Source organism: Rana temporaria, chromosome 9 (genome assembly GCF_905171775.1).
Source record: "Rana temporaria chromosome 9, aRanTem1.1, whole genome shotgun sequence".
Classification (NCBI taxonomy): domain Eukaryota; kingdom Metazoa; phylum Chordata; class Amphibia; order Anura; family Ranidae; genus Rana; species Rana temporaria.
The window spans coordinates 21,415,947-21,437,963 of record NC_053497.1 but is presented as its reverse complement, the minus strand read 5'-3'; the positions used below and the strand labels follow the sequence as shown (position 1 = coordinate 21,437,963).

General features: G+C 45.9%; 1 protein-coding gene across 2 annotated transcripts in view; it reads right to left on the bottom strand.

The window, feature by feature from the left end:
- The window catches only part of LOC120913171 (heat shock factor protein 3-like), a 55,433-nt gene extending 38,074 nt beyond the window's left edge, over positions 1 to 17,359 (bottom strand). Inside the window, exons 1-3 of one of the 2 annotated variants that reach the window (XM_040322916.1) lie at positions 17,135 to 17,359; positions 6,671 to 6,779; positions 3,729 to 3,856 (exon numbers count right to left, since the gene is read on the bottom strand). In XM_040322916.1, coding sequence (XP_040178850.1) covers positions 3,729 to 3,856; positions 6,671 to 6,779; positions 17,135 to 17,245 — 348 coding nt within the window. In that variant the 5' untranslated portion in view covers positions 17,246 to 17,359. The remainder of the gene's footprint in view (positions 1 to 3,728; positions 3,857 to 6,670; positions 6,780 to 17,134) is intronic. The other variant, XM_040322915.1, reaches the window with a different exon arrangement.
- Between the last annotated feature and the right edge of the window lie 4,658 nt (positions 17,360 to 22,017).

Sequence of the window (22,017 nt, the reverse complement as noted above, 5' to 3'; positions counted from 1 at the left end):
ATTCTACACACAATACCCCATAATGACAACATGAACGATGTTTTGGTTTGCAATCTTTGCAAATTTATAATAATAAAAAAAAAAATGAAAAAAAATCCCAAGTATCACAGCCTTTGCTCAATACTTTGGTGAAGCTCCTTTGGCACCAATTACAGCCTCCAGTCTTGATGCCACAAGATTGGCACACCTATTTTTGGTCAGTTTCTCCCATTCTTCTTTGCAGGACTTCTCAAGCTCCATCAGGTTGGATGGGGAGTGTCGGTGCACAGCTATTTTCAGATCTCTCCAGAGATGTTCAATCGGGTTCAAGTCTGGGCTCTGGCTGGGCCACTCAAGGACATTCACAGAATTGTCCTGTCACTCCTTTGTTATCTTGGCTAAGACGGCCTTATTTCTATCACAAGGCATGTTTACATTTCTTGTGATAATAAAAAAAAATGAAAGGGACAGTATAAATAAATAATAAAAATTGTTTTAAAGTCCCCAGTCTCCTCGCATGTAGATGCAAACGCAAACATATGTTGCGCGCGCATACGTAAAATGTGTGTGTTTGCAACGCACATGAGGTATCGCCACAAATGTTATAGCAAGAACAAGAATAATAGCGCTAGATCTCCTCTGTAACTCTTAGCTGGTAACCTGTAAAAATGTATAAAGCGTTGCCTATGGAGATTGTTTATTAATATAGTTAATCGCCATTCAACGAGCGTGCGCAATCTGAAAGCGTGACATGTTAAAGAGGTTGTAAAGGTTTGTTTTTTATTAATTTTTTCCTTTGTCTGAATTTCTCACTTCCTGTTCCTTCTCAGTAGGATTGAGCCGAACACCCCCACCCCCCCCGCCCCGTTCTGGTCACGCACCAGAACCTGTGAACAGACCAAAAGTTTGTGTGAACTTTAGAACTCTGTTAAAGTCTATGGGACTCAAACGTTTGAAATTTAAAGTGCTAATTTTATGTAAGTTATGTAATATGGAAGTTATTGTCATAAAATTTGTTTGGGGACATGTATAAATGCAAAAAAAAAAAAAAGTTTTAAAAACCTCAGTTTTTTCAGGAGCACTGATTTTAATAATGCTTAAAGTGAAATATTCCTTTAAATTTCGTACCTGGGGGGGGGTGTATAGTATGCCTGTGAAGAAGCGCTTGTTTCCCATGCTTAGAACTGTCCCTGCACAAAATGTCATTTCTAAAGGAAAAAAAAGTAATTTAAAATCACTCGCGGCTATAATGAATTGTCGGCTCCCGCCCTTCAGGTCTGGTATGGATATTAAGGGGAACTCCACCCCAAATTTAAAAAAAAAAAAAAATGGCGTGGAGTTCCCCCCAAAAATCCACACCAGACCCCTTATCAGAGCATGCAACCTGGCAGGCCACAGGAAAAGAGGGGGGACGAGAGAGTGCCCCCTCCTGAACCGTACCAGGCCACATGCCCTCAACATTGGGAGGATGCTTTGGGGGTCTGTGACCCCTCAAGCACCATGTCCCCATGTTGATGGGGACAAGGGCCTCATCCCCACAACCCTTGCCCGGTGGTTGTGGGGGTCTGCGGGCGGGGGGGCTTATCGGAATCTGGAAGACCCCTTTAACAAAGGGGACCCCCAGATCCCGCCCCCCAATGTGAATTAGTAATGGGGTACATTGTACCGCTACCATTTCACAAAAAAAAATTCCAGCGGTGGTAATCCACTCTCAGTCTCCGCTCCAACGCTGTCGGTATCCTGCGATGGGTGATCTCCTCTCCAGGGTCCAGCGATGAAAAGAACTCCTCTTCATCCGGGATCCAGCGATGAGATGTTCATCCAGCGCACGCATCACCTGTCTCCACCGGAGACAGCCCGGCGAATGACACGGCTTCAGCAGTGACAGCTCTTATGTAGGTGAGGACGGGGCCCTCACCCTGGAGACAGGTGATGCGTGTGCTGGATGGACATCTCATTGCTGGATTCTGGACCTGGATGAAGTGGAGATCTTCTCATCACTGGACCCCGGAGAGGAGATCACCCGTCGCAGGATACCGACAGCGTTGAAGTGGAGACCGAGAGTGGATTACCACCGCTGGGATTTTTCAATAAAGGACTTTCCCAACGGTGTCCGTGTTTTTTTTTTATACAATTTTTTACACTTTCTTTGTGAAATTGTACCTCTACCATGTACCCCATTACCAATTCACATGGGGGGGGGGCGGGATCTGGGGGTCCCCTTTGTTAAAGGGGTCTTCCAGATTCCGATAAGCCCCCCGCCCGCAGACCCCCACAACCACCGCCCGCAGACATGGTGCTTTGAGGCATCCTCCCAATGTTGAGGGCATGTGGCCTGGTACAGTTCAGGAGGGGGGGGGGGGGCACTCTTGTCCCCCCCTCTTTTCCTGCATCCTGCCAGGTTGCGTGCTCGGATAAAGGGTCTGGTGTGGATTTTTGGGGGGAACTCGACGCCATTTGTTTTTTAAATTTGGGGTGGAGTTCCCCTTAAAATCCATACCAGACCTGAAGGGCCTGGTAATTGAATTTGGGTGGAACCCCACACTGTTTTCTTTTTCTTTATGAATGACTTTTCTCTGTATTGCCGGGAGCCGACAATTCATTATAGCCGCAAGTGATTTTAAATTACTTTTTTTCCCTTCAGAAATGACACTTTGTGCAGAGACAGTTCTAAGCACGGGAAACGTGCGCTACTTTACATGCATACTATACACCCCCCCCCCCCCCCCAGGTACGAAATTTAAAGGAATATTTCACTTTTATTGTTTCACTATAAGCATGATTAAAATCACTGCTCCTGAAAAAAGGGCATTTTTTTAAACTTTTTTTTGCCTGGTTACATATCCCCTGGGGCAGGACCCAGGTCCCCAGACACTTTTTAGGACAATAACTTGCATATTAGCCTCTAAAATTAGCACTTTGGATTTCTCCCATAGACATTTACAGAGTGCTCTGCGGCTTTTGGAATTTGCCGCGAACACCCCAAATTGTTCGCTGTTCGCCGAACCGGCAATGTTCGAGTTGAACATGAGTTTGACTCGAACTCAAAGCTCATCCCTAGTCCTCAGTAAGCTTGCCCCCATCATCCCAGCTGTTCTGGCTGGGGGTTAGTCAGCGTGCGCTCCCCCTCCCTTGGGACTACATCCCTGTGGGGAGACCCTGTGCCGTTCTGGCTGGGGGTTAGTCAGTGTGCTCGCCCCCTCCCTTGGGACGCTGACTAACCCCCAGCCAGAACGGCACAGCGTCTCCCCGCAGGGATGTAGTCCCAAGGGAGGGGGCGAGCACGCTGACTAACCCCCAGCCAGAATGGCTCGGATGATGGGGGCAAGCTTACTGAGGAGAAACAGGAAGTGAGAAATTCAGACACAGAAAAAAAAAACATTTCGAAGGGAAATGGAAGGACAATGCACTAGCTTAAAAGGAACCCATTTAGAAAATAAAAACAAACCTTTACAACCCCTTTAAGGTATCTATTTGCATTACAATTCATTAGTGTATTTGTATCCCAAAAATTGCGCTATCAAAAAAAATAAAATAAAAAAATCGCTGGGCAAATAGCGTGCGACAAATTGCAATGACCGCCTTTTTTTTTCTCTAGGGACAAAAATGTTGTTTTTTTTACATGTAGGAGAGAATTGGCCTGGGTGGGAAGCGGGTAAAACAATCATCCCTTTACCAGTGCAGACAACATACTTTGTTGGACTTTATCATATACTTATAAAGCATAATTGAAAAAAAGGAACCCTCACCTTGCGTTTGATATGTTCTAAGAGTTCCGCTCTTCCTTTTTTGAAAAAGGGGTGCTGGAATTCGATGGCGGAGGCGCGTTCCAATCTCACAAGCCCGCTCTCCAGACTCATCAACTTTCTGAAGCCATCTAAATGGGAGGGGCAAAATGGACTTTTAAATAATGCGATTCTTCGATAGAAAAGGTCAGAATTAATGGGACTAAAAGCTTCTAGATTAGGAACGGTATTCAGAAAACATAATGCATGATCACAGGAAACGTGCACACGTGAAAAATATATAATGCCATGTTCAGAACATTAAAGAGAAAATCACTTCTTCCCAGAAAAGCACAGCTGGGCCCCATTATAGTATATGACAGCTGCCTTTGCAGGCGGATTTCACTTCTACTCAAAGGAAGTCTAACCATTTCAAAGCCACACGTGTTATAATATATAGAGGGTGAATCTGTCAGCATTTACTTTGTGACTAAAATTCAACTTTATTAAAGCCCAACTCCAGCTGAAATGTTTAAAGTCAGAGTCAGAGATTGCGGACAGGATCCAAGAGATGGTCAGAGATTGCGGACAGGATCCAAGAGATGGTCAGAGATTGCGGACAGGATCAAAGAGATGGTCAGAGATTGCGGACAGGATCAAAGAGATGGTCAGAGATTGTGACAGGATCCAAGAGATGGTCAGAGATTGCGGACAGGATACAAGAGATGGTCAGAGATTGCGGTCAGGATACAAGAGATGGTCAGAGATTGCGGTCAGGATACAAGAGATGGTCAGAGATTGCGGACAGGATACAAGAGATGGTCAGAGATTGCAGACAGGATCCAAGAGATGGTCAGAGATTGCGGTCAGGATACAAGAGATGGTCAGAGATTGCGGACAGGATCCAAGAGATGGTCAGAGATTGCGGACAGGATCCAAGAGATGGTCAGAGATTGCGGACAGGATCCAAGAGATGGTCAGAGATTGCGGACAGGATCCAAGAGATGGTCAGAGATTGCGGACAGGATACAAGAGATGGTCAGAGATTGCGGACAGGATACAAGAGATGGTCAGAGATTGCGGACAGGATCCAAGAGATGGTCAGAGATTGCGGTCAGGATACAAGAGATGGTCAGAGATTGCGGACAGGATACAAGAGAAGGTCAGAGATTGCGGACAGGATCCAAGAGATGGTCAGAGATTGCGGACAGGATACAAGAGATGGTCAGAGATTGCGGACAGGATACAAGAGATGGTCAGAGATTGCGGACAGGATACAAGAGATGGTCAGAGATTGCGGACAGGATACAAGAGATGGTCAGAGATTGCGGACAGGATACAAGAGATGGTCAGAGATTGCGGACAGGATACAAGAGATGGTCAGAGATTGCGGACAGGATACAAGAGATGGTCAGAGATTGCGGACAGGATACAAGAGATGATCAGAGACTGTGGACTGTTGGTTCCTACTGGAGACTGCGGACAGATTTGTTTGTGTAGAACATATATACAGAATTTTTATTTTTTAATAATGGCAGTGATCAGCGACTTATTACTGGACTGTGACTGTATGGCAATTTTCGGAACGTTGGTATGGTGCTTTCGACATCCGATTCCGATCTTTTGTCTGACAAAAGCTGGATGTGCAAACTATAACATTTTTGTGAACTCAACGTAAGATTTTTGTTTAATTAGTACAGTTTTCGTCCGAAAAAAAAAAACATAAAAGAGCAAGGCTACGCATCTTCAGAACACGAAAGAACACATACAAAAGTATACAACGCATGTATTCTGTCGTACGAAAATTTTCACTTTTTCGACATGAGACTAGCATGCCACACAAAACGTCGTCTGAAAACCTGATCGTGTGTACAAGGCTTAACTGACCTTAGCAAAGTGTCATGCTGCCTGTGTCTTCTGCAAAGGAAAGGTCCCTGCACCCCTCTTAAAATGAGGCTGCACTGAAATTGCACAGCATTTTGCAGTACATGGTGGTGCCATTAAGACCCCTTTCACACTGAATCGTTTTTACAGCATTTTAGTGTGAAAAATAAAACGCCTTGCCCTTTCACACAGAGGCACTGCAAAAACGCCCTAAAACGTTAGGGTCTTAGCGGTGCTTTACCAGCGTTTTTGGGCGCTGGCAGTGTGAAAGGACTCTGAAAGCACTCTGTCTTTCACATTGGGATTGCAGATGAGGCTTCTTTCAGACGCTTTATAGGCTTTTTTTTTTTTTTTTACGCCAAATGCCTGAAAAACAGACACAGAAACGGTCCGCTCCGTGTGAAAGGACCCTAACTCCTTCAGCGCCCCCTTGTGGTTAACTCCCAAACTGCAACTGTCATTTTCACAATAAACAATGCAATTTAAATGCATTTTTTGCTGTGAAAATGACAATGGTCCCAAAAATGTGTCAAAATTGTCCGAAGTGTCCGCCATAATGTCGCAGTCACAAAAAAAAAATCGCTGATCGCCGCCATTAGTAGTAAAAAAAAAAAAAAAAAATGAATAAAAATGCAATAAAACTATCCCCTATTTTGTAAACGCTATAAATTTTGCGCAAACCAATCGATAAACGCTTATTGCGATTTTTTTACCAAAAATAGGTAGAAAAATACGTATCGGCCTAAACTGAAGAAACATTTTTTTTATATATGTTTTTGGGGGATATTTATTATAGCAAAAAGTAAAAAAATATTGCATTTTTTTCAAAATTGTCGCTCTATTTTTGTTTATAGCGCAAAAAATAAAAACCGCAGAGGTGATCAAATACCACCAAAAAGAAAGCTCTATTTGTGGGGAAAAAAGGAAGTCAATTTTGTTTGGGAGCCACGTCGCACGACCGCGCAATTGTCTGTTAAAGCGACGCAGTGCCGAATCGCAAAACCTGGCCTGGGCATTTAGCTGCCTAAAGGTCCGGGGCTTAAGTGGTTAATACTTCTGCATGCAGTTCTGTTTATACTCACACATGTTCAGCTGGCGGATAAAGCTGGACAGATTGTTGTGCTTAAAATACTTGGGCAGAATTTCTTTAGAAAATCGCTGGTCGTCCAAGATGCAGAAGTTCTGGCCATCCTGTAGGGAGAAAAAAATAAATAGAAAAATTAACCCAAACCGGTGAAGATGGCGCTTATAAAATTATAATATCCCTAAAACATCCAGAAGCTCAGCGATTCCTCCCACCAACCGCCATCTTACTATACGTGACGCAGTGATCACGTGGAGAGCTTTCTAAATGCCCCACACAGGGCCAGTCCAATCTGCACCATGGTACACCCTGTAAATACGGGTGCAAGGCTGGCCATACAAGTCTTTTTTTTTTTTTTCTCCAACCAGCGTAATCCCTTCTGCTGCGATATTGTAGGCGTGCATTTGAACAGAAAGTGGCTGCACAGAGACTGCAGGAGATCAACAGCACTGAGATGTAACAAAAGGTGAAATAGGATTTTATCACCCACGGAAGATTTACCCCCCTTCATGACAAGGAAATATTTTTGCGATAAATAAAGAGCAGGTTGCTAGGCGATCGGCTCTTCTCTCCTCACACATTAGTTGTCGGAGAGGAGAGCGGATCGCTGCAGCCGACCAGCGATTAGTGAGTATGAGATGTTTTTTTACAGATTTTTACACACTGATCACCGGCCTAGTGTTCCCAAACATGTCCCCACACAGTCCCCAAACATGTCCCCACACAGTCCCCAAACATGTCCCCACACAGTCCCCAAAATAGTGTCCCCACACAGTCCCCAAACATGTCCCCACACAGTCCCCAAACATGTCCCCACACAGTCCCCAAACATGTCCCCACACAGTCCCCAAACATGTCCCCACACAGTCCCCAAAATAGTGTCCCCAAAACACCTGTCCCCACATATGTAACAGTAAAATCACATATCCCAATGATCATCTGCGCACATCTGTCCCAATGATCATCTGCGCACATCTGTCCCAATGATCATCTGCGCACATCTGTCCCAATGATCATCTGCGCACATCTGTCCCAATGATCATCTGCGCACATCTGTCCCAATGATCATCTGCGCACATCTGTACATGAGCATCTGCCCGTGATCACACAAACCAATTATTATACACTTAATGTATTTTTTTTTTTTTTTACCAAAGACATGTAGCAGAATACATCTTGGCTTAAATTGATGACAAAATTTGATTTTATTGGATTTCTTTTAAAATAGAAAGAAGAAAATATTGGCCCGGATTCAGGTAGATTTGCCCCTTTGTTACGGAGGCGCAGGGCAGCGTTTTTGCCCTGCGCCCCCGCAAATTTCCTGCGCTACCCGCGATTCACGGAGCAGTAGCTCCGTAAATTGCGTGTGCGCTGTGTAAACTTGCCCTGCGTAAGGGCGCCTAATGTAAATGATCCCGTAGGGGGCGGGAATCATTTAAATTAGGCGCGCTCCCGCGCCGAGCGTAGAGCGCATGCTCCGTCGGGAAACTTTCTCCGACGTGCATTGCGGCAAATGACGTCGCAAGGACGTCATTTGCTTCAAAGTGAACGTGAATGGCGTCCAGCGCCATTCACGAATCACTTACGCAAATTACGTAAAATTCAAATGTCGCGACGCGGGAACTTTAGCATTGGCTGCCCCTGCTATTAGAAGGTGCAGCCTTACGCTAAACACGCCGTACGGAAACAACGGAAATTGCGTACGCAGGGCTCGCGTAACGTTGTGAATCGGCGTTAGTATGCAATTTGCATACTATACGCTGACCACAATGGGGACGCCCCCTAGCGGCCAACGCAAGAATGCAGCCTAAGATATGAAGGCATAAGGAGGCTTATGCCACGCATATCTTAGGCTGTAGTCGGCGTAACGAGCTCTCTCAATCAGGAGAACTCGTTACGCCGGGGCAAGTAAGCAATTGCGCTGTGTAACAATGGTTACGCAGACGCAGTTGCTTCTTGAATCCGGGCCATTGTTGTTGTTTTTTTCAAAATCTTCGCTCTTTTTTTTTTTGCTTATATCGCAAAAAAATAAAAAAAAACGTAGTCCTGAATAAATACCACCAAAAGAAAGCTCCATTAGTGTGAACAAAATAACAACAATTTTATTTGGGTACAGTGTTGCATGACCCCGCAATTTTAATTGAAAGTGAGAGAGCGCTGAAAGCTGAAAATTGGCCTGGGAAGGAAGGAAAGAAGGAAGGGGGTGAAAGTGGCAGGTATTGAAGTGGTTAATAATGCTGAGGACGTGGCTGGAAAGGCTGAGATGTGAGGTCTTATAGGACTCCACGTCTCTCCATAAAGAGGACCTGTCATGCACTATTCCTATTACAAGGGATGTTTACATTCCTTGTAGAATAGAAAAGTACCGTATATACTCGAGTATAAGCCGAGTTTTTCAGCACATTTTCTTGTGCTGAAAATGCCCCCCCTCCGCTTATACTCGAGTCACCTTTTTGTGCCTGATCTCCCAGACCCAGACCCGGCCGTCCGTAGGTCCCCTGGGCCCCAAACTTGGCACACATGTAACCCAACTCCTTCTCTACAAGTGTGCAAAGTTTGTTGCCTGGAGGACCTACGGCCGGGGAGCACCGATTTTTCAAAGCCGGGCACCCCATCCATAGACTCCCATGTTAAACGTCAGTCTAGTCAAGGGCGCAGTGAGGCAAAGTGAGGCACAGTGAGGCACGGGCACAGTGAGGCATGCAGATGGACACCCTAGGCTTATACTCGAGTCAACAGGTTTTCCCAATTTTTTTGTGGTAAAATTAGGTGCCTCGGCTTATACTTGAGACTATACGGTAATAGGAATAAAAGTGATCCAAAAAAAAAAAAGTAAAAAGAGAAAAAGTGCACAAAAAAAAAAAAAATAATGTATTAAAAACATATAATTTAAGGATTCCCCGTGTGCTGGTGCACAGAAGTGAACGCATACCTAAGTCGCGCCCGCATATGTAAATGGCGTTAAAAATTTGGTAACACAGCGAACCTTAGAGCGAGAGCTTGCCCAAGACCTCCTCTGTAACTCTGAAAGCGTCACCTATGGAGATTTTTAAGTACCAAAGTTTTGCGCCATTCTATGAGTGTGCGCAATTTTAAAGCGTGACATGTTAGGTATCGATCTACTCGGTGTAACATCATCTTTCACATTATACAAAAAAACTGGGCTAACTTTACTTCTGTTTTTTTTTAATTCACAAAACTGTCCCCCCCCCCCCCACCAATAAAAACGCGCTTCAAAAAGTACCATGTGACATAAAAGGTTGGAACGACTGACATTTTATTTTCTAGGGTCTCTGCTACAAAAAAAACAAAAAAAAAACATATACAGTGATGAAAATAAGTATTTGAACACCCTGCTATTTTGCAAGTTCTCCCACTTGGAAATCATGGAGGGGTCTGAAATTGTTATCGTAGGTGCATGTCCACTGTGAGAGACGTAATCAAAAAAAAAAAATCCAGAAATCACAATGTATGATTTTTTTAACTATTTATTTGTATGATACAGCTGCAAATAAGTATTTGAACACCTGAGAAAATCAATGTTAATATTTGGTACAGTAGCCTTTGTTTGCAATTACAGAGGTCAAACGTTTCTTGTAGTTTTTCACCAGGTTTGCACACACTGGAGGAGGGATTTTGGCCCACTCCTCCACACAGATCTTCTCTAGATCAGTCAGGTTTCTGGGCTGTCGCTGAGAAACACAGAGTTTGAGCTCCCTCCAAAGATTCTCTATTGGGTTTAGGTCTGGAGACTGGCTAGGCCACGCCAGAACCTTGATATTCTTCTTACAGAGCCACTCCTTGGTTATCCTGGCTGTGTGCTTCGGGTGATTGTCATGTTGGAAGACCCAGCCTCGACCCATCTTCAAAGCTCTAACTGAGGGAAGGAGGTTGTTGCCCAAAATCTCGCAATACATGGCCCCGGTCATCCTTTCCTTAATACAGTGCAGTCGCCCTGTCCCATGTGCAGAAAAACACCCCCAAAGCATGATGCTACCACCCCCATGCTTCACCGTAGGGATGGTGTTCTTGGGATGGTACTCATCATTCTTCTTCCTCCAAACACGGTTAGTGGAATTATGACCAAAAAGTTATATTTTGGTCTCATCTGACCACATGACTTTCTCCCATGACTCCTCTGGATCATCCAAATGGTCATTGGCAAACTTAAGACGGGCCTTGACATGTGCTGGTTTAAGCAGGGGAACCTTCCGTGCCATGCATGATTTCAAACCATGACGTCTTAGTGTATTACCAACAGTAACCTTGGAAACGGTGGTCCCAGCTCTTTTCAGGTCATTGACCAGCTCCTCCCGTGTAGTCCTGGGCTGATTTCTCACCTTTCTTAGGATCATTGAGACCCCACGAGGTGAGATTTTGCATGGAGCCCCAGTCCGAGGGAGATTGACAGTCATGTTTAGCTTCTTCCATTTTCTAATGATTGCTCCAACAGTGAATGAATGAATGAATGAATGACTTGTATAGCGCAACGCATGCGAACTGAATCGCCTCTGGGCGCTTTTTCCAGCCAGTATCTGCTTGGTTGGTGCGGTCATTTTACCCCGTAGGATCATGACACGCTAGGGACACACAGTCATACACACATATACATATATATACTGGGCCAATTTGGACGAGATCCAATTTACCTACAGTGGACCTTTTTTCACCAAGCTGCTTGGCAATTTCCCTGTAGCCCTTTCCAGCCTTGTGGAGGTGTACAATTTTGTCTCTAGTGTCTTTGGACAGCTCTTTGGTCTTGGCCATGTTAGTAGTTGGATTCTTACTGATTGTATGGGGTGGACAGGTGTCTTTATGCAGCTAATGACCTCAAACAGGTGCATCTAATTTAGGATAATAAATGGAGTGGAGGTGGACATTTTAAAGGCAGACTAACAAGTCTTTGAGGGTCAGAATTCTAGCTGATAGACAGGTGTTCAAATACTTATTTGCAGCTGTATCATACAAATAAATAGTTAAAAAATCATAAATTGTGATTTCTGGAATTTTTTTTTTTGATTATGTCTCTCACAGTGGACATGCACCTACGATGACAATTTCAGACCCCTCCATGATTTCCAAGTGGGAGAACTTGCAAAATAGCAGGGTGTTCAAATACTTATTTTCATCACTGTATATTGTTTGGGGGCTTCGAGTAATTTTCTTAAAAAAACAAACAGAAAAAGATGATTTTTACATGAAGGAGAGGAGGTGCCTAATCAGCTGCCCTGGAGGGCAGGGGAGACACTGGGGGTCTGAATTCTGAATGTCTCCATAAAGAGTACCTGTCAGCTGCTGAAAGCCATCACAACAGCTTGTTTGCCCCCTTGCCGTGATCCCATCTGCACCCATTTTTCAGGCTTTCATATTCTTGTCACTGTGAGAAAAAACATCCTCGTTTCATGAATAAAATCATCCATAAATCGTGCTGTCTTTTCACAGAGCTGCAAAGCAGAAAATGACTCCTAGGAAGGCGATATATTTCCATAGTGCATCTATTGCCTACAGCAGGTACGCTTTCAGAATGGTATGCTGTAATTGACGCCTTCCGCAGGATAATTCATGCCTGAACCTGTCCAATCACAGCATGACGCGGAATTATCGGAGCTCTTTACCAGAAGTGCAGCCCTCTGCATTCACTGCGTTACATTATGTTCTGTCAGATAATAAAAGACTGACTGACTGACTGAGAGAGAGAGAGAGAAAGAGAGAAAAAAAGAGAGAGAGAGAGAAAAAAAGAGAGAGAGAGAGAAAAAAAGAGAGAGAGAGAGAGAAAAAAAGAGAGAGAGAGAGAAAAAAAAGAGAGAGAGAGAGAGAGAGAGAGAAAAAAAGAGAGAGAGAGAGAGAGAGAGAGAAAAAAGAGAGAGAGAGAGAGAAAAAAAAAGAGAGAGAGAGAGAGAGAGAGAGAGAGAGAGAGAGAGAGAGAGAGAGAGAGAGAGAGAGAGAGAGAGAGAGAGAGAGAGAAAGAAAGAAAGAAAGAAAGAAAGAAAGAAAGAAAGAAAGAAAGAAAGAAAGAAAGAAAGAAAGAGAGAGAAAACCCCAAAGAGAGACAGACAATGAGCTTGTACAGACTGAGCGCCCACAGCCTGGAAATGGAATTAGGGCGGCACAGACAGACCTACAAGCCCAGGGAGAGGAGACTGTGCCAGCAATGTGACCAGGGGGTCCCTGAGGATGAGGAACACTTCCTGTTACATTGCACCAAGTACTCATCAGTGAGGGACACTCACTTCCAGAGACTCTCCGCTCTCATCCCGGACTTCAATTCTACAGAAGAGAAGAGGAAACTCCAAATTCTACTGGGAGAAGAGGAGCCAATGGCGAAGATAGCTGCCCAATATGTGAAAGCGTGTCACCGACTGAGAGGGACATGAAAAACCTGAGGAAAGAAAGAAAGAAAGAAAGAAAGAAAGAAAGAAAGAAAGAGAGAGAGAGATAGAGATAAAAAGAGACAGAGAGAGAGAAAGAAAGAAAGAGAGAGAGAGAAAGAAAGAGAGAGAGAGAATGTGTAGCCGCGGCCTCAATTACCGGCCAGCGCGGGGCGCGATCGAGGTAATTGAGGCCGCGGCTTTGCGGCCCTCACAGAAGGAAGCTGAGGCCTGCAGAAGGAATCTAGGAGTGGCCATCTTGTGGTGGCCGTTGGCATTACAGGTTACATTACAAGTAGCAAAAAACAGCAGTTCTAATGTGTTTTTTCACAGTTTTCACTGCCATCTGCTTCCCTCTAATTAGAACCCCCAAACATTATATATATATATATTTTTTATTTTAACACCCTAGAGAATAAAATGGCGATCATTGCAATACTTTCTGTCACACCGTATTTGCGCATCGGTCTTACAAGCTTTTTTTTACAACAGTAAAGTTAGCCCATTTTTTTGTTATATTGTGAAAGATATTGTAACGCCGAGTAAATAGATACCCAACATGTCACACTTCAAAATTGCGCCCGCTCGTGGAATGGCGACAAACTTTTACCATTTAAAATCTCCATAGGCGACGTTTAAAAAATTCTACAGGTTGCATGTCTTGAGTTAGAGGAGGGCTAGAAGTATTGCTCTCGCTCTGCCAATTGCGGCGATACCTCACATGTGTGGTTTGAATACCGTTTACATATGCGGGGGCTACTCACGTATTCTGGGATGAATGGGCTGCTCTACACATGACGCACCCACGCTTGGTTTTTGCACCGGCTTACAGGAGGCTCCAGCCGCATGAACAAACCACTCATTCACGTGGGCAGTAGCTGTGTGAATGATCTCTTATGCTACTTTTACACTGAAAGCACCTGGGCATCGGCAGAAAAATAGCAGCGTTGTAAGTGACGCTTTACCGTAGTTTTTTGTGGCGCTTTTTGGGCGAAAAAGGGTTAAAAGCCCCCGCAAAGCGGTTAGGTGGCGCTGCCCGTTGATTTTTAATGGGCAGGGGCGCTTTAGGAGCGGTGAGTTAACTGCTCCAAAGAAGCTGCTTGCAGGACATTTTTTAACGTCCTGGCAGCGCATCGCTCCAGTGTGAAAGCCCTCGGGGCTTTCACACTGGAGTCAAAGGAGCCACTCTTTCAGGGCGCTTTGCAGGTGCTATTTTTAGCGCTGTAGCACCTGCAAAGTGTCTCAGTGTAAAAGGGGTCTTAAAAAAGAAGTATGGAGTTTCCCCCCCCCCCCCCAGATTCTAAGACTAAGAACTAGGGTTGTCCCGATACCGATACTAGTATCGGTACCGATACCAAGCATTTGCCCGAGTACTTGTACTCGGGCAAATGCTCCAGATGCTTCACCCGATACTTGTACTGTCGTGGGTGATCAGTGCGTGGGGAAGTTACAAGCACCGATCACCGCTGATTTTAAAGCAGCTGAAAGCCGCCGTGTATCACGTGTATGCCGCCGTGTTTCTCTCCCCTTCGGTGCTCCTCCTCCACCCCCTGGAAATGTCAGGATGGAGAGCGGGGTAGGAGCCGGTAAATCCGGCTCCTTACTGCTCCGAATGGACAGAGTCAGTGATCACTGACTCTGTCCATTCACATAACTGAGCATCGTAACTTGTGTTTATGATGCTTCAGTTTATGAATGGAGAGGAGCTTCTCTCCATTCATTTCAGCTGAGGCTGCTGAGAAAGGGACTGGGGAATCTGTGTCCTTAGTCCCTTTCTCTGTCTTAAAGGGAAGATGTCAGAGTTCTGTTAAGACCCCTGATATCTCTCCAAAGACCCCCAACAGGGCTGATTAAAAAAAAAAGAAAAAAAATTGCAATAAATCATTTTAAAAATAAAATGTAAATAATAATAACAATAATAATAAAAACAAAAAACACACTGACAATCCACTACCCCCCCCACCTCCCGCCCCAGTGTGAAAGGGGCCGAAGTGTCTCAATAAAAGAAATCAGCTGTCAGTACATCGGGTGTGATCAATTTTTAATGATTGGCACCTCAGCTTGTAGACTCTAATAGGCATAGACAATTAGCGGACCTCCAGCTGTTGCAGAACTACAAGTCCCATGAGGCATAGCAAGACTCTGACAGCCACAAGCATGACTCCCAGAGGCAGAGGCATGATGGGACTTGTAGTTTTGCAACAGCTGGATATCCCTGCTCTATAACCTTCACACAGATCAAATAATCAACACTGAGCCCTGGTTCACACTGGGTACGATTTGGAACGATTTGAGATGCGATTTGACATGTCAAATCGCATCTCAAATCGGCGGCAATTGTCGGCAATGGCACTGTCCTAATCAGTGCGACGCCGCATCTGCGATTTCAAAAAGTAGTTCCTGTACTAAATTAAATTGCGGTAAAATCACGCATTTTACCGCGATTTTGAATTCACAGCAGTGTGAACCTAGGCTGATTTGGATTTGTTTTACTAAAGAAAAGTAGCAGAATACATTTTGAACAAAATTTATAAAAATATATATATTTTTTTTAATAATAATAATAATTTGCAAAATTGCACAACAAATAAAGAAAAATTCATTACTTTTTTATTTTTATTACAAAAAAAAAAAGGGGGGGGGGAACCTTTAGACCCCTTTCACACTGAGGGTTTTTTCAGGCGGTACAGCGCTTAAAATAGCACTGCTATCTGAAAAACTCCTGCCCAGCAACCTCAGTGTGAAAGCCGGAGGGCTTTCACACTGAGGCGATGCTCTGGGAGGAGATTAAAAAAAAATCTCCTGCCAGCAGCATCTTTGGAGCGGTGAGAGGAGCGGCGTGTATACCGCTCCTTCCCATTTAAAACAATAGGAAACCGCGGGAATACCGCCCGCAACGTGCCTCTGCAGAGGCGCATTGCAGGCGGTATTAACCCTTTATCGGCCGCTAGCGGTGGTTAAAATCGCACCGCTAGTGGCCGAATCCCGCGGCAAATCCGATGGTATAGCTATTTTTAGCGGCGCTATACCGCCACCTCCCCAGTGTGAAAGGGGCCCAAGTGTGATATTTAGCAGAGGGGGAGGAGAATAAGGTGGTCAAACCCTGTCACTACGCTCTGAGTGGGGGAGGGGCTTCCAAGTGTCCCCCCCCCAACTCGTATGAAAGTGGATCATAGGACAGACACACCTCCCAACTTTCTGAGATGGGAATAAGGGACACCTATCAGCAAAAGTATGCAGGTATAAAGACACGCCCCCGGTCACACCCCCTTAAAGGAGAATTGTACAAAAAAAAGGGGTGCATATTTACGCTGGCCGCTAGGTGGCGCTTCCGTTTTCGGTGTAGAATATGCAAATGACCTAGATACGCCGATTCACAAACGTACGTGCGCCCGGCGGAATTTTTTACGTCGTTTCCAGGCGTAACGTTGCTCCTGCTTCTATGAGGCGTACGCAATGTTAAGTATGGACGTCGTTCCCGCGTTGAATTTTGAATTTTTTTACGTCGTTTGCGTAAGTCGTTCGCGAATAGGGCTGGACGTAATTTACATTCACGTCGAAAGCAATGACGATTTGCGGCGGAATTTCGAGCATGCGCACTGGGATTCTTTCAAAAACTTAAATTACGCGGAGTCAACAATAATTTAAATAAAACACGCCCACATCATCCCCATTTGAATTAGGCGGACTTACGCCGGCCCACATACGTTACGCCGCCGTAACTTAGGGCGCAAGTTCTTTATGGATACGGAACTTGCGCCCTAATTTACGGCGCCGTAACGCATCGGAGATACGTTACGCCCGCACAATGTTACGCAGGGCTACCTGAATCTAGCCCAAGATTGGTTGAACCCACAAGTGTTTTTTTTTTTTTACCACGACTTTTCCTTTATATTGTCTTTTGGAATTTACAAATGCAGAAATTTTGAAATCAGATGAAAGGTTTAGGGCTGGAAAACACTTTTTGATAGATAACAAGTGAATTTTATATACAACTATATAAATCAGACCAACATGAGGGACAAATGAGGGACATTGCTCCAAATCAGTGACAGTTTTGTTTACATGGGGGAGGGGGAGGGTGTTGTTGTTACCCAGCTCCAGGTGATGACGTCACTGTTCCTCTGGTCCTCCAGCAGCGCCCAGAGCTTCATGAGGAAGGCGGGGACCGGGGGGGAGCCGAGCGGGGCGGAGGGCTCATTCATCCTGACACCGGACAGACAGAGAGGTAGGGAAGGTGATCTCTTCACACCCCAACAACACTGAAAACACCGACTTCCGGGACACGCACGGTGACCACACCCCCTGCTGCACAGCTCCGGAGACACGGCTCTGATTGGCTGGAGGGGGATGGCTCCGCCCCATCGTGACACATTCCTGGTGGGGGTGTGGCCAGGAGGCTGAGGGCTCTGGGAGTGGGAGTGTGATCGAGAGGTACGGAGTTATGTGAGGGGCGTGGCCGAGAAATGCACGGCGCTGAGGGGGGGGGGGGGTGGCCGAGAATTACACGGCTTTGTGATGGGGTGTGGCTGATTTAGAGGGGGTGTGGACAGGAGGTGCACGGCTCTATGAGGGGGTGTGGCCGAGAAGGACACGACTTTGTGATAGGGTGTGGCTGATTTAGAGGGGGTGTGGACAGGAGGTGCACGGCTCTATGAGGGGGTGTGGCCCAGAAGTACACGGCTTTGTGATGGGGTGTGGCTGATTTAGAGGGGGTGTGGACAGGAGGTGAACAGCTCTGTGAGGGGGTGTGGCCGAGAAGTAAACGACTTTGTGATGGGGTGTGGCTGACTATGAGAGGAGGTGTGGACAGGAGGTGCACGGCTCTGTGAGGGGGTGTGGCCGAGAAGTAAACGACTTTGTGATGGGGTGTGGCTGACTATGAGAGGAGGCGTGGACAGGAGGTGCACGGCTCTGTGAGGGGGTGTGGCCGAGAAGTAAACGACTTTGTGATGGGGTGTGGCTGACTATGAGAGGAGGCGTGGACAGGAGGTGCACGGCTCTGTGAGGGGGTGTGGCCGAGAAGTAAACGATTTTTTGATGGGGTGTGGCTGATTTAGAGGGGTGTGGCCAGATTAGGAATCCACTGTGAGGGGCGTGGCAGAAAACGAGAGGGGGGGGGGTGTGGCTGAGAAGTTCCCCATACCAGTGTTTTTCTCAATTTTTCAGGCAAGGTCCCTACAGCTGTTGTGGAACTACAAGTCCCATGAGGTATTGCAAGTCTGACAGTTATAAAAGCATGACTCCCACAGGCAGAGGCATGATGGGATTTGTAGTTCCACAACAGCTGAAGGGTCGCAGGTTGAGCACTAATGTGGGAACTTTGCACAGACGGGGCACAGCAGTCTGAGGGGCTCCTTCACAAAAACGCTGAAACACACATTTTTTTTTTTTTTTACTTTAACCACTTGTCCACCGCGCCTGTTCTGGCACTTCTCTCCTTCATGTAAAAATCACTTTCTTTTTTTTTTGCTCGAAAATTAATCAGAACCCCCAAACATTATATCTATATACATAGATATATATCTATTTTAGCAGACACCATAGGGAATAAAATGCTAGAATTGTTGCACACGCTCTAACGCACACGGCGACAGTGTTGCCAACCGTACGTATTTTTACGGACAGTTCGTAAAAACGGGCACTTTTTTCCCATGTTCGTAAATGTCCGTGGTTGCGGAAATGTGCCAGTAAAAATAGCCGAGATCGGTTCAGCTTGGAACTGCGCATGGAGATTGGAGGCAGGGGGTGATTGTGGCTGCAGTGGCACCGCAGGGGGGGATTGGAGGCAGAGTGAGATTGGAGGCAGAGGGAGATTGGAGGCAGAGGGGGATTGGAGGCAGAGGGAGATTGGAGGCAGAGGGGGATTGGAGGCAGAGGGGGATTGGAGGCAGAGGGTGATGGGAGGCAGAGGGTGATGGGAGGCAGAGGGTGATGGGAGGCAGAGCAAAGGGGGATGGTGGCAACAAAGAGGGTGGGGGTGGAGACAGAGGTTGTTGGTGGCACCGCAGAGAGGGATGGAAGCAGGGGACGATGGAGGCAGGGGGTGATTGGGGGCCTGGGGGAGATTGGAGGCAGGGGGTGTTAGTGGCAGGGGGTGATTGGAGGCACCGCAGACGGGAATGGTGGTATCACAGAGGGTGGGGATGGAGACAGGGGTTGTTGGTGGCACTACAGAGGGGGATGGAGGCAGGGGACGATGGAGGAAGGGGGTGATTGGAGGCAAGGGGCATGGGGGAGATTGGAGGCAGGGGAGATTGTGGCACCGCAGAGGGGGGTGAAGGCAGGGGGTGATGTGACTAAACAATTTGCCCTTATTATATCGAAAATAACAAAAATATGTTTTTTTACCTTAAAGCGGGAGTTCACCCATAAATTTTTTTTTACCCTTAGATGGATGCTCATTTTGTCAGAGGGAATCGGGTAGTTGTTTTAAAATCGAAGCAGTACTTACCGTTTTAGAGAGCGATCTTCTCCACCGCTTCCGGGTATGGTCTTCGGGACTGGGCGTTCCTATTTTGATTGACAGTCTTCCGACGGTCGCATCCATCGCGTCACTAATAGCCGAAAGAAGCCGAACGTCGGTGCGGCTCTATACTGCGCCTGCGCACCGACGTTCGGCTACTTTCGGAAAATCGTGACGCAATGGATGCTACCGTGGGAAGCCTGTCGGAAGACTGTCAATCAAAATAGGAACGCCCAGTCCTGCAGACCATACCCGGAAGCGGCAGAGAAGATGCATCTCTAAAACGGTAAGTACTGCTTCGATTTAAAAAAAACTAGCCAATTCCCCTAGACAAAATGAGCCTCAATCTAAGGGTAAAAAAATGTTATGTGAACCTCCACTTTAATATCTACCTTAAATCACATTGCTATTTGCCTAGCGTAAATTGTTTGTAGCCTAAATCCTGAAATTTGCACCTACAAATTTAATTTAGTAACTTTTGTGAAATGCCAGTAAAAACGTGGCTGCGCCAGTAAATTTGGGGTGTCGTGCCAGTAAATTTCAATCTGGTAGGTTGGCAACACTGCACGGCGATACCTCACATGTGTGGTTTGAACGGCGTTTACAGATGTGGGCGGAACGTACATGCATGTTCGCTTCTGAGCGCGAGCTACCGGGGACAGGGGCGTTTAAAAAAAAAAAAAAATAATTTTATTTTACTTAATTTTTACACTTTTATTTACATTTTTTTTTGTGATCAATTTTATTCCTATTACAAGGAATGTAAACATTCCTTGTAATAGGAATCAGTGTGACAGGTCCTCTTTATGGAGAGATGTGGGGTCAATAAGACCCCACATCTCTCCTCCAGGCTTGAAAGCATGAGATTGTGAAAAAAAAAAAAAGTGGTTAATGCCCAGGCCATTTTTCCCTATACTGCATTTACTACTTATGGCGGCGATCAGTGATTTTTTTTGTGACTGCGACATTATGGCGGACACTTCAGACAATTTTGACACATTTTTGGGACCATTGTCATTTTCACAGCAAAAAATGCATTTAAAATGCATTGTTTATTGTGAAAATGACAGTTGCCGTTTGGGAGTTAACCACAAGGGGGCGCTGATGGGGTTATGTGTGACCTCATGTGTGTTTACAACTGTAGGGGGGTGTGGCTGTAGGTGTGACATCATCGATTGTGTCCCCCTATAAAAGGGATCACACGATCGATGACGGCGCCACTGTGAAGAACGGGGAAGCTGTGTTTACACACAGCTCTCCCCGTTCTTCAGCTCCGGGGACCGATCGCGGGACTCCAGCGGCGATCGGAGCTTCGGACCAGGTCGCGGGCTCACGCCCCATGGCTGGACAATAGCACAGCACGTACCTGTACGTGCATGTGCCCAGCCGTGCCATTCTGCCAATGTAAATGTGCAGGTGGCGGTCCTTAAGTGGTTAAAACAACGTTAAAAAATGCAGCATGTTCGAATTTTTTTTTGTCGTTTTTCAGAACCTGAAAAATTATGTGTAGCCCACACACGATCATTTAAAATGACATTTTTTAAAAATGAAGGGCCAGATTCACGTAGGAGATACGACGGCGTATCTCCAGGTACGCCGTCGTATCTCTGAGTGTGAGGCGTCGTATCTTGGCGCCCGATTCAAAGAATCCGATACGCCAGAATTTGTCTAAGATACAACCAGCGTAAGTCTCCTACGCCGTTGTATCTTAACTGCATATTTACGCTGGCCGCTAGGGGCGTGTACGCTGATTTATGCCTAGAATATGTAAATCAGCTAGATACGCCTATTCTTGAAAGTACGCCCGGGCCGACGCAGTACAGATACGCCGTTTATGTAAGGCTTTTTCCGGCGTAAAGTTACCCCTGCTATATGAGGCGCAGCCAATGTTAAGCATGGACGTCGGGCCAGCGTCAAATTTTCCGTTGATTACGTCGTTTGCGTAAGTCGTTCACGAATAGGGCTGGGCGTAATTTACGTTCACGTCGAAAGCATTCGCTTTTTGCGGGTTAATTTGGAGCATGCGCACTGGGATACTTTCACGGACGGCGCATTCGCCGTTCGGAAAAAGCGTCATTTACGTGGGGTCACGATGATTTCGCAAAAAACACGCCCACATCTTACAGATTTGAATTAGGCGGGCTTACGCCGGCCAATTTACGCTACGCCGCCGCAACTTACGGAGCAAGTGCTTTGTGAATAATGCACTTGCCTGTCAAAGTTGCGGAGGCGTAGCGTAAATAGGATACGCTACGCCCGCACAGAGTTACGCGCTCCCGACCTGAATCTGGCCCGAAGTTTTTTTTCGTGCCCAAAAATGATCGTGTGTACGCGGCATTACAGCTGTAATTGGCGTGAAAGGCGGTTCTACTAAATATTGACTCGGGGGGGGGGGGGCGCGCCATACAAATGTACCCCCCACACTTTTCATAAATTTATTTGCAAAAAAAATTGAAAATCATTTTCCTTCCACTTCACAATTATGTGCCACTTTGTGTTGGTCTATCGCAG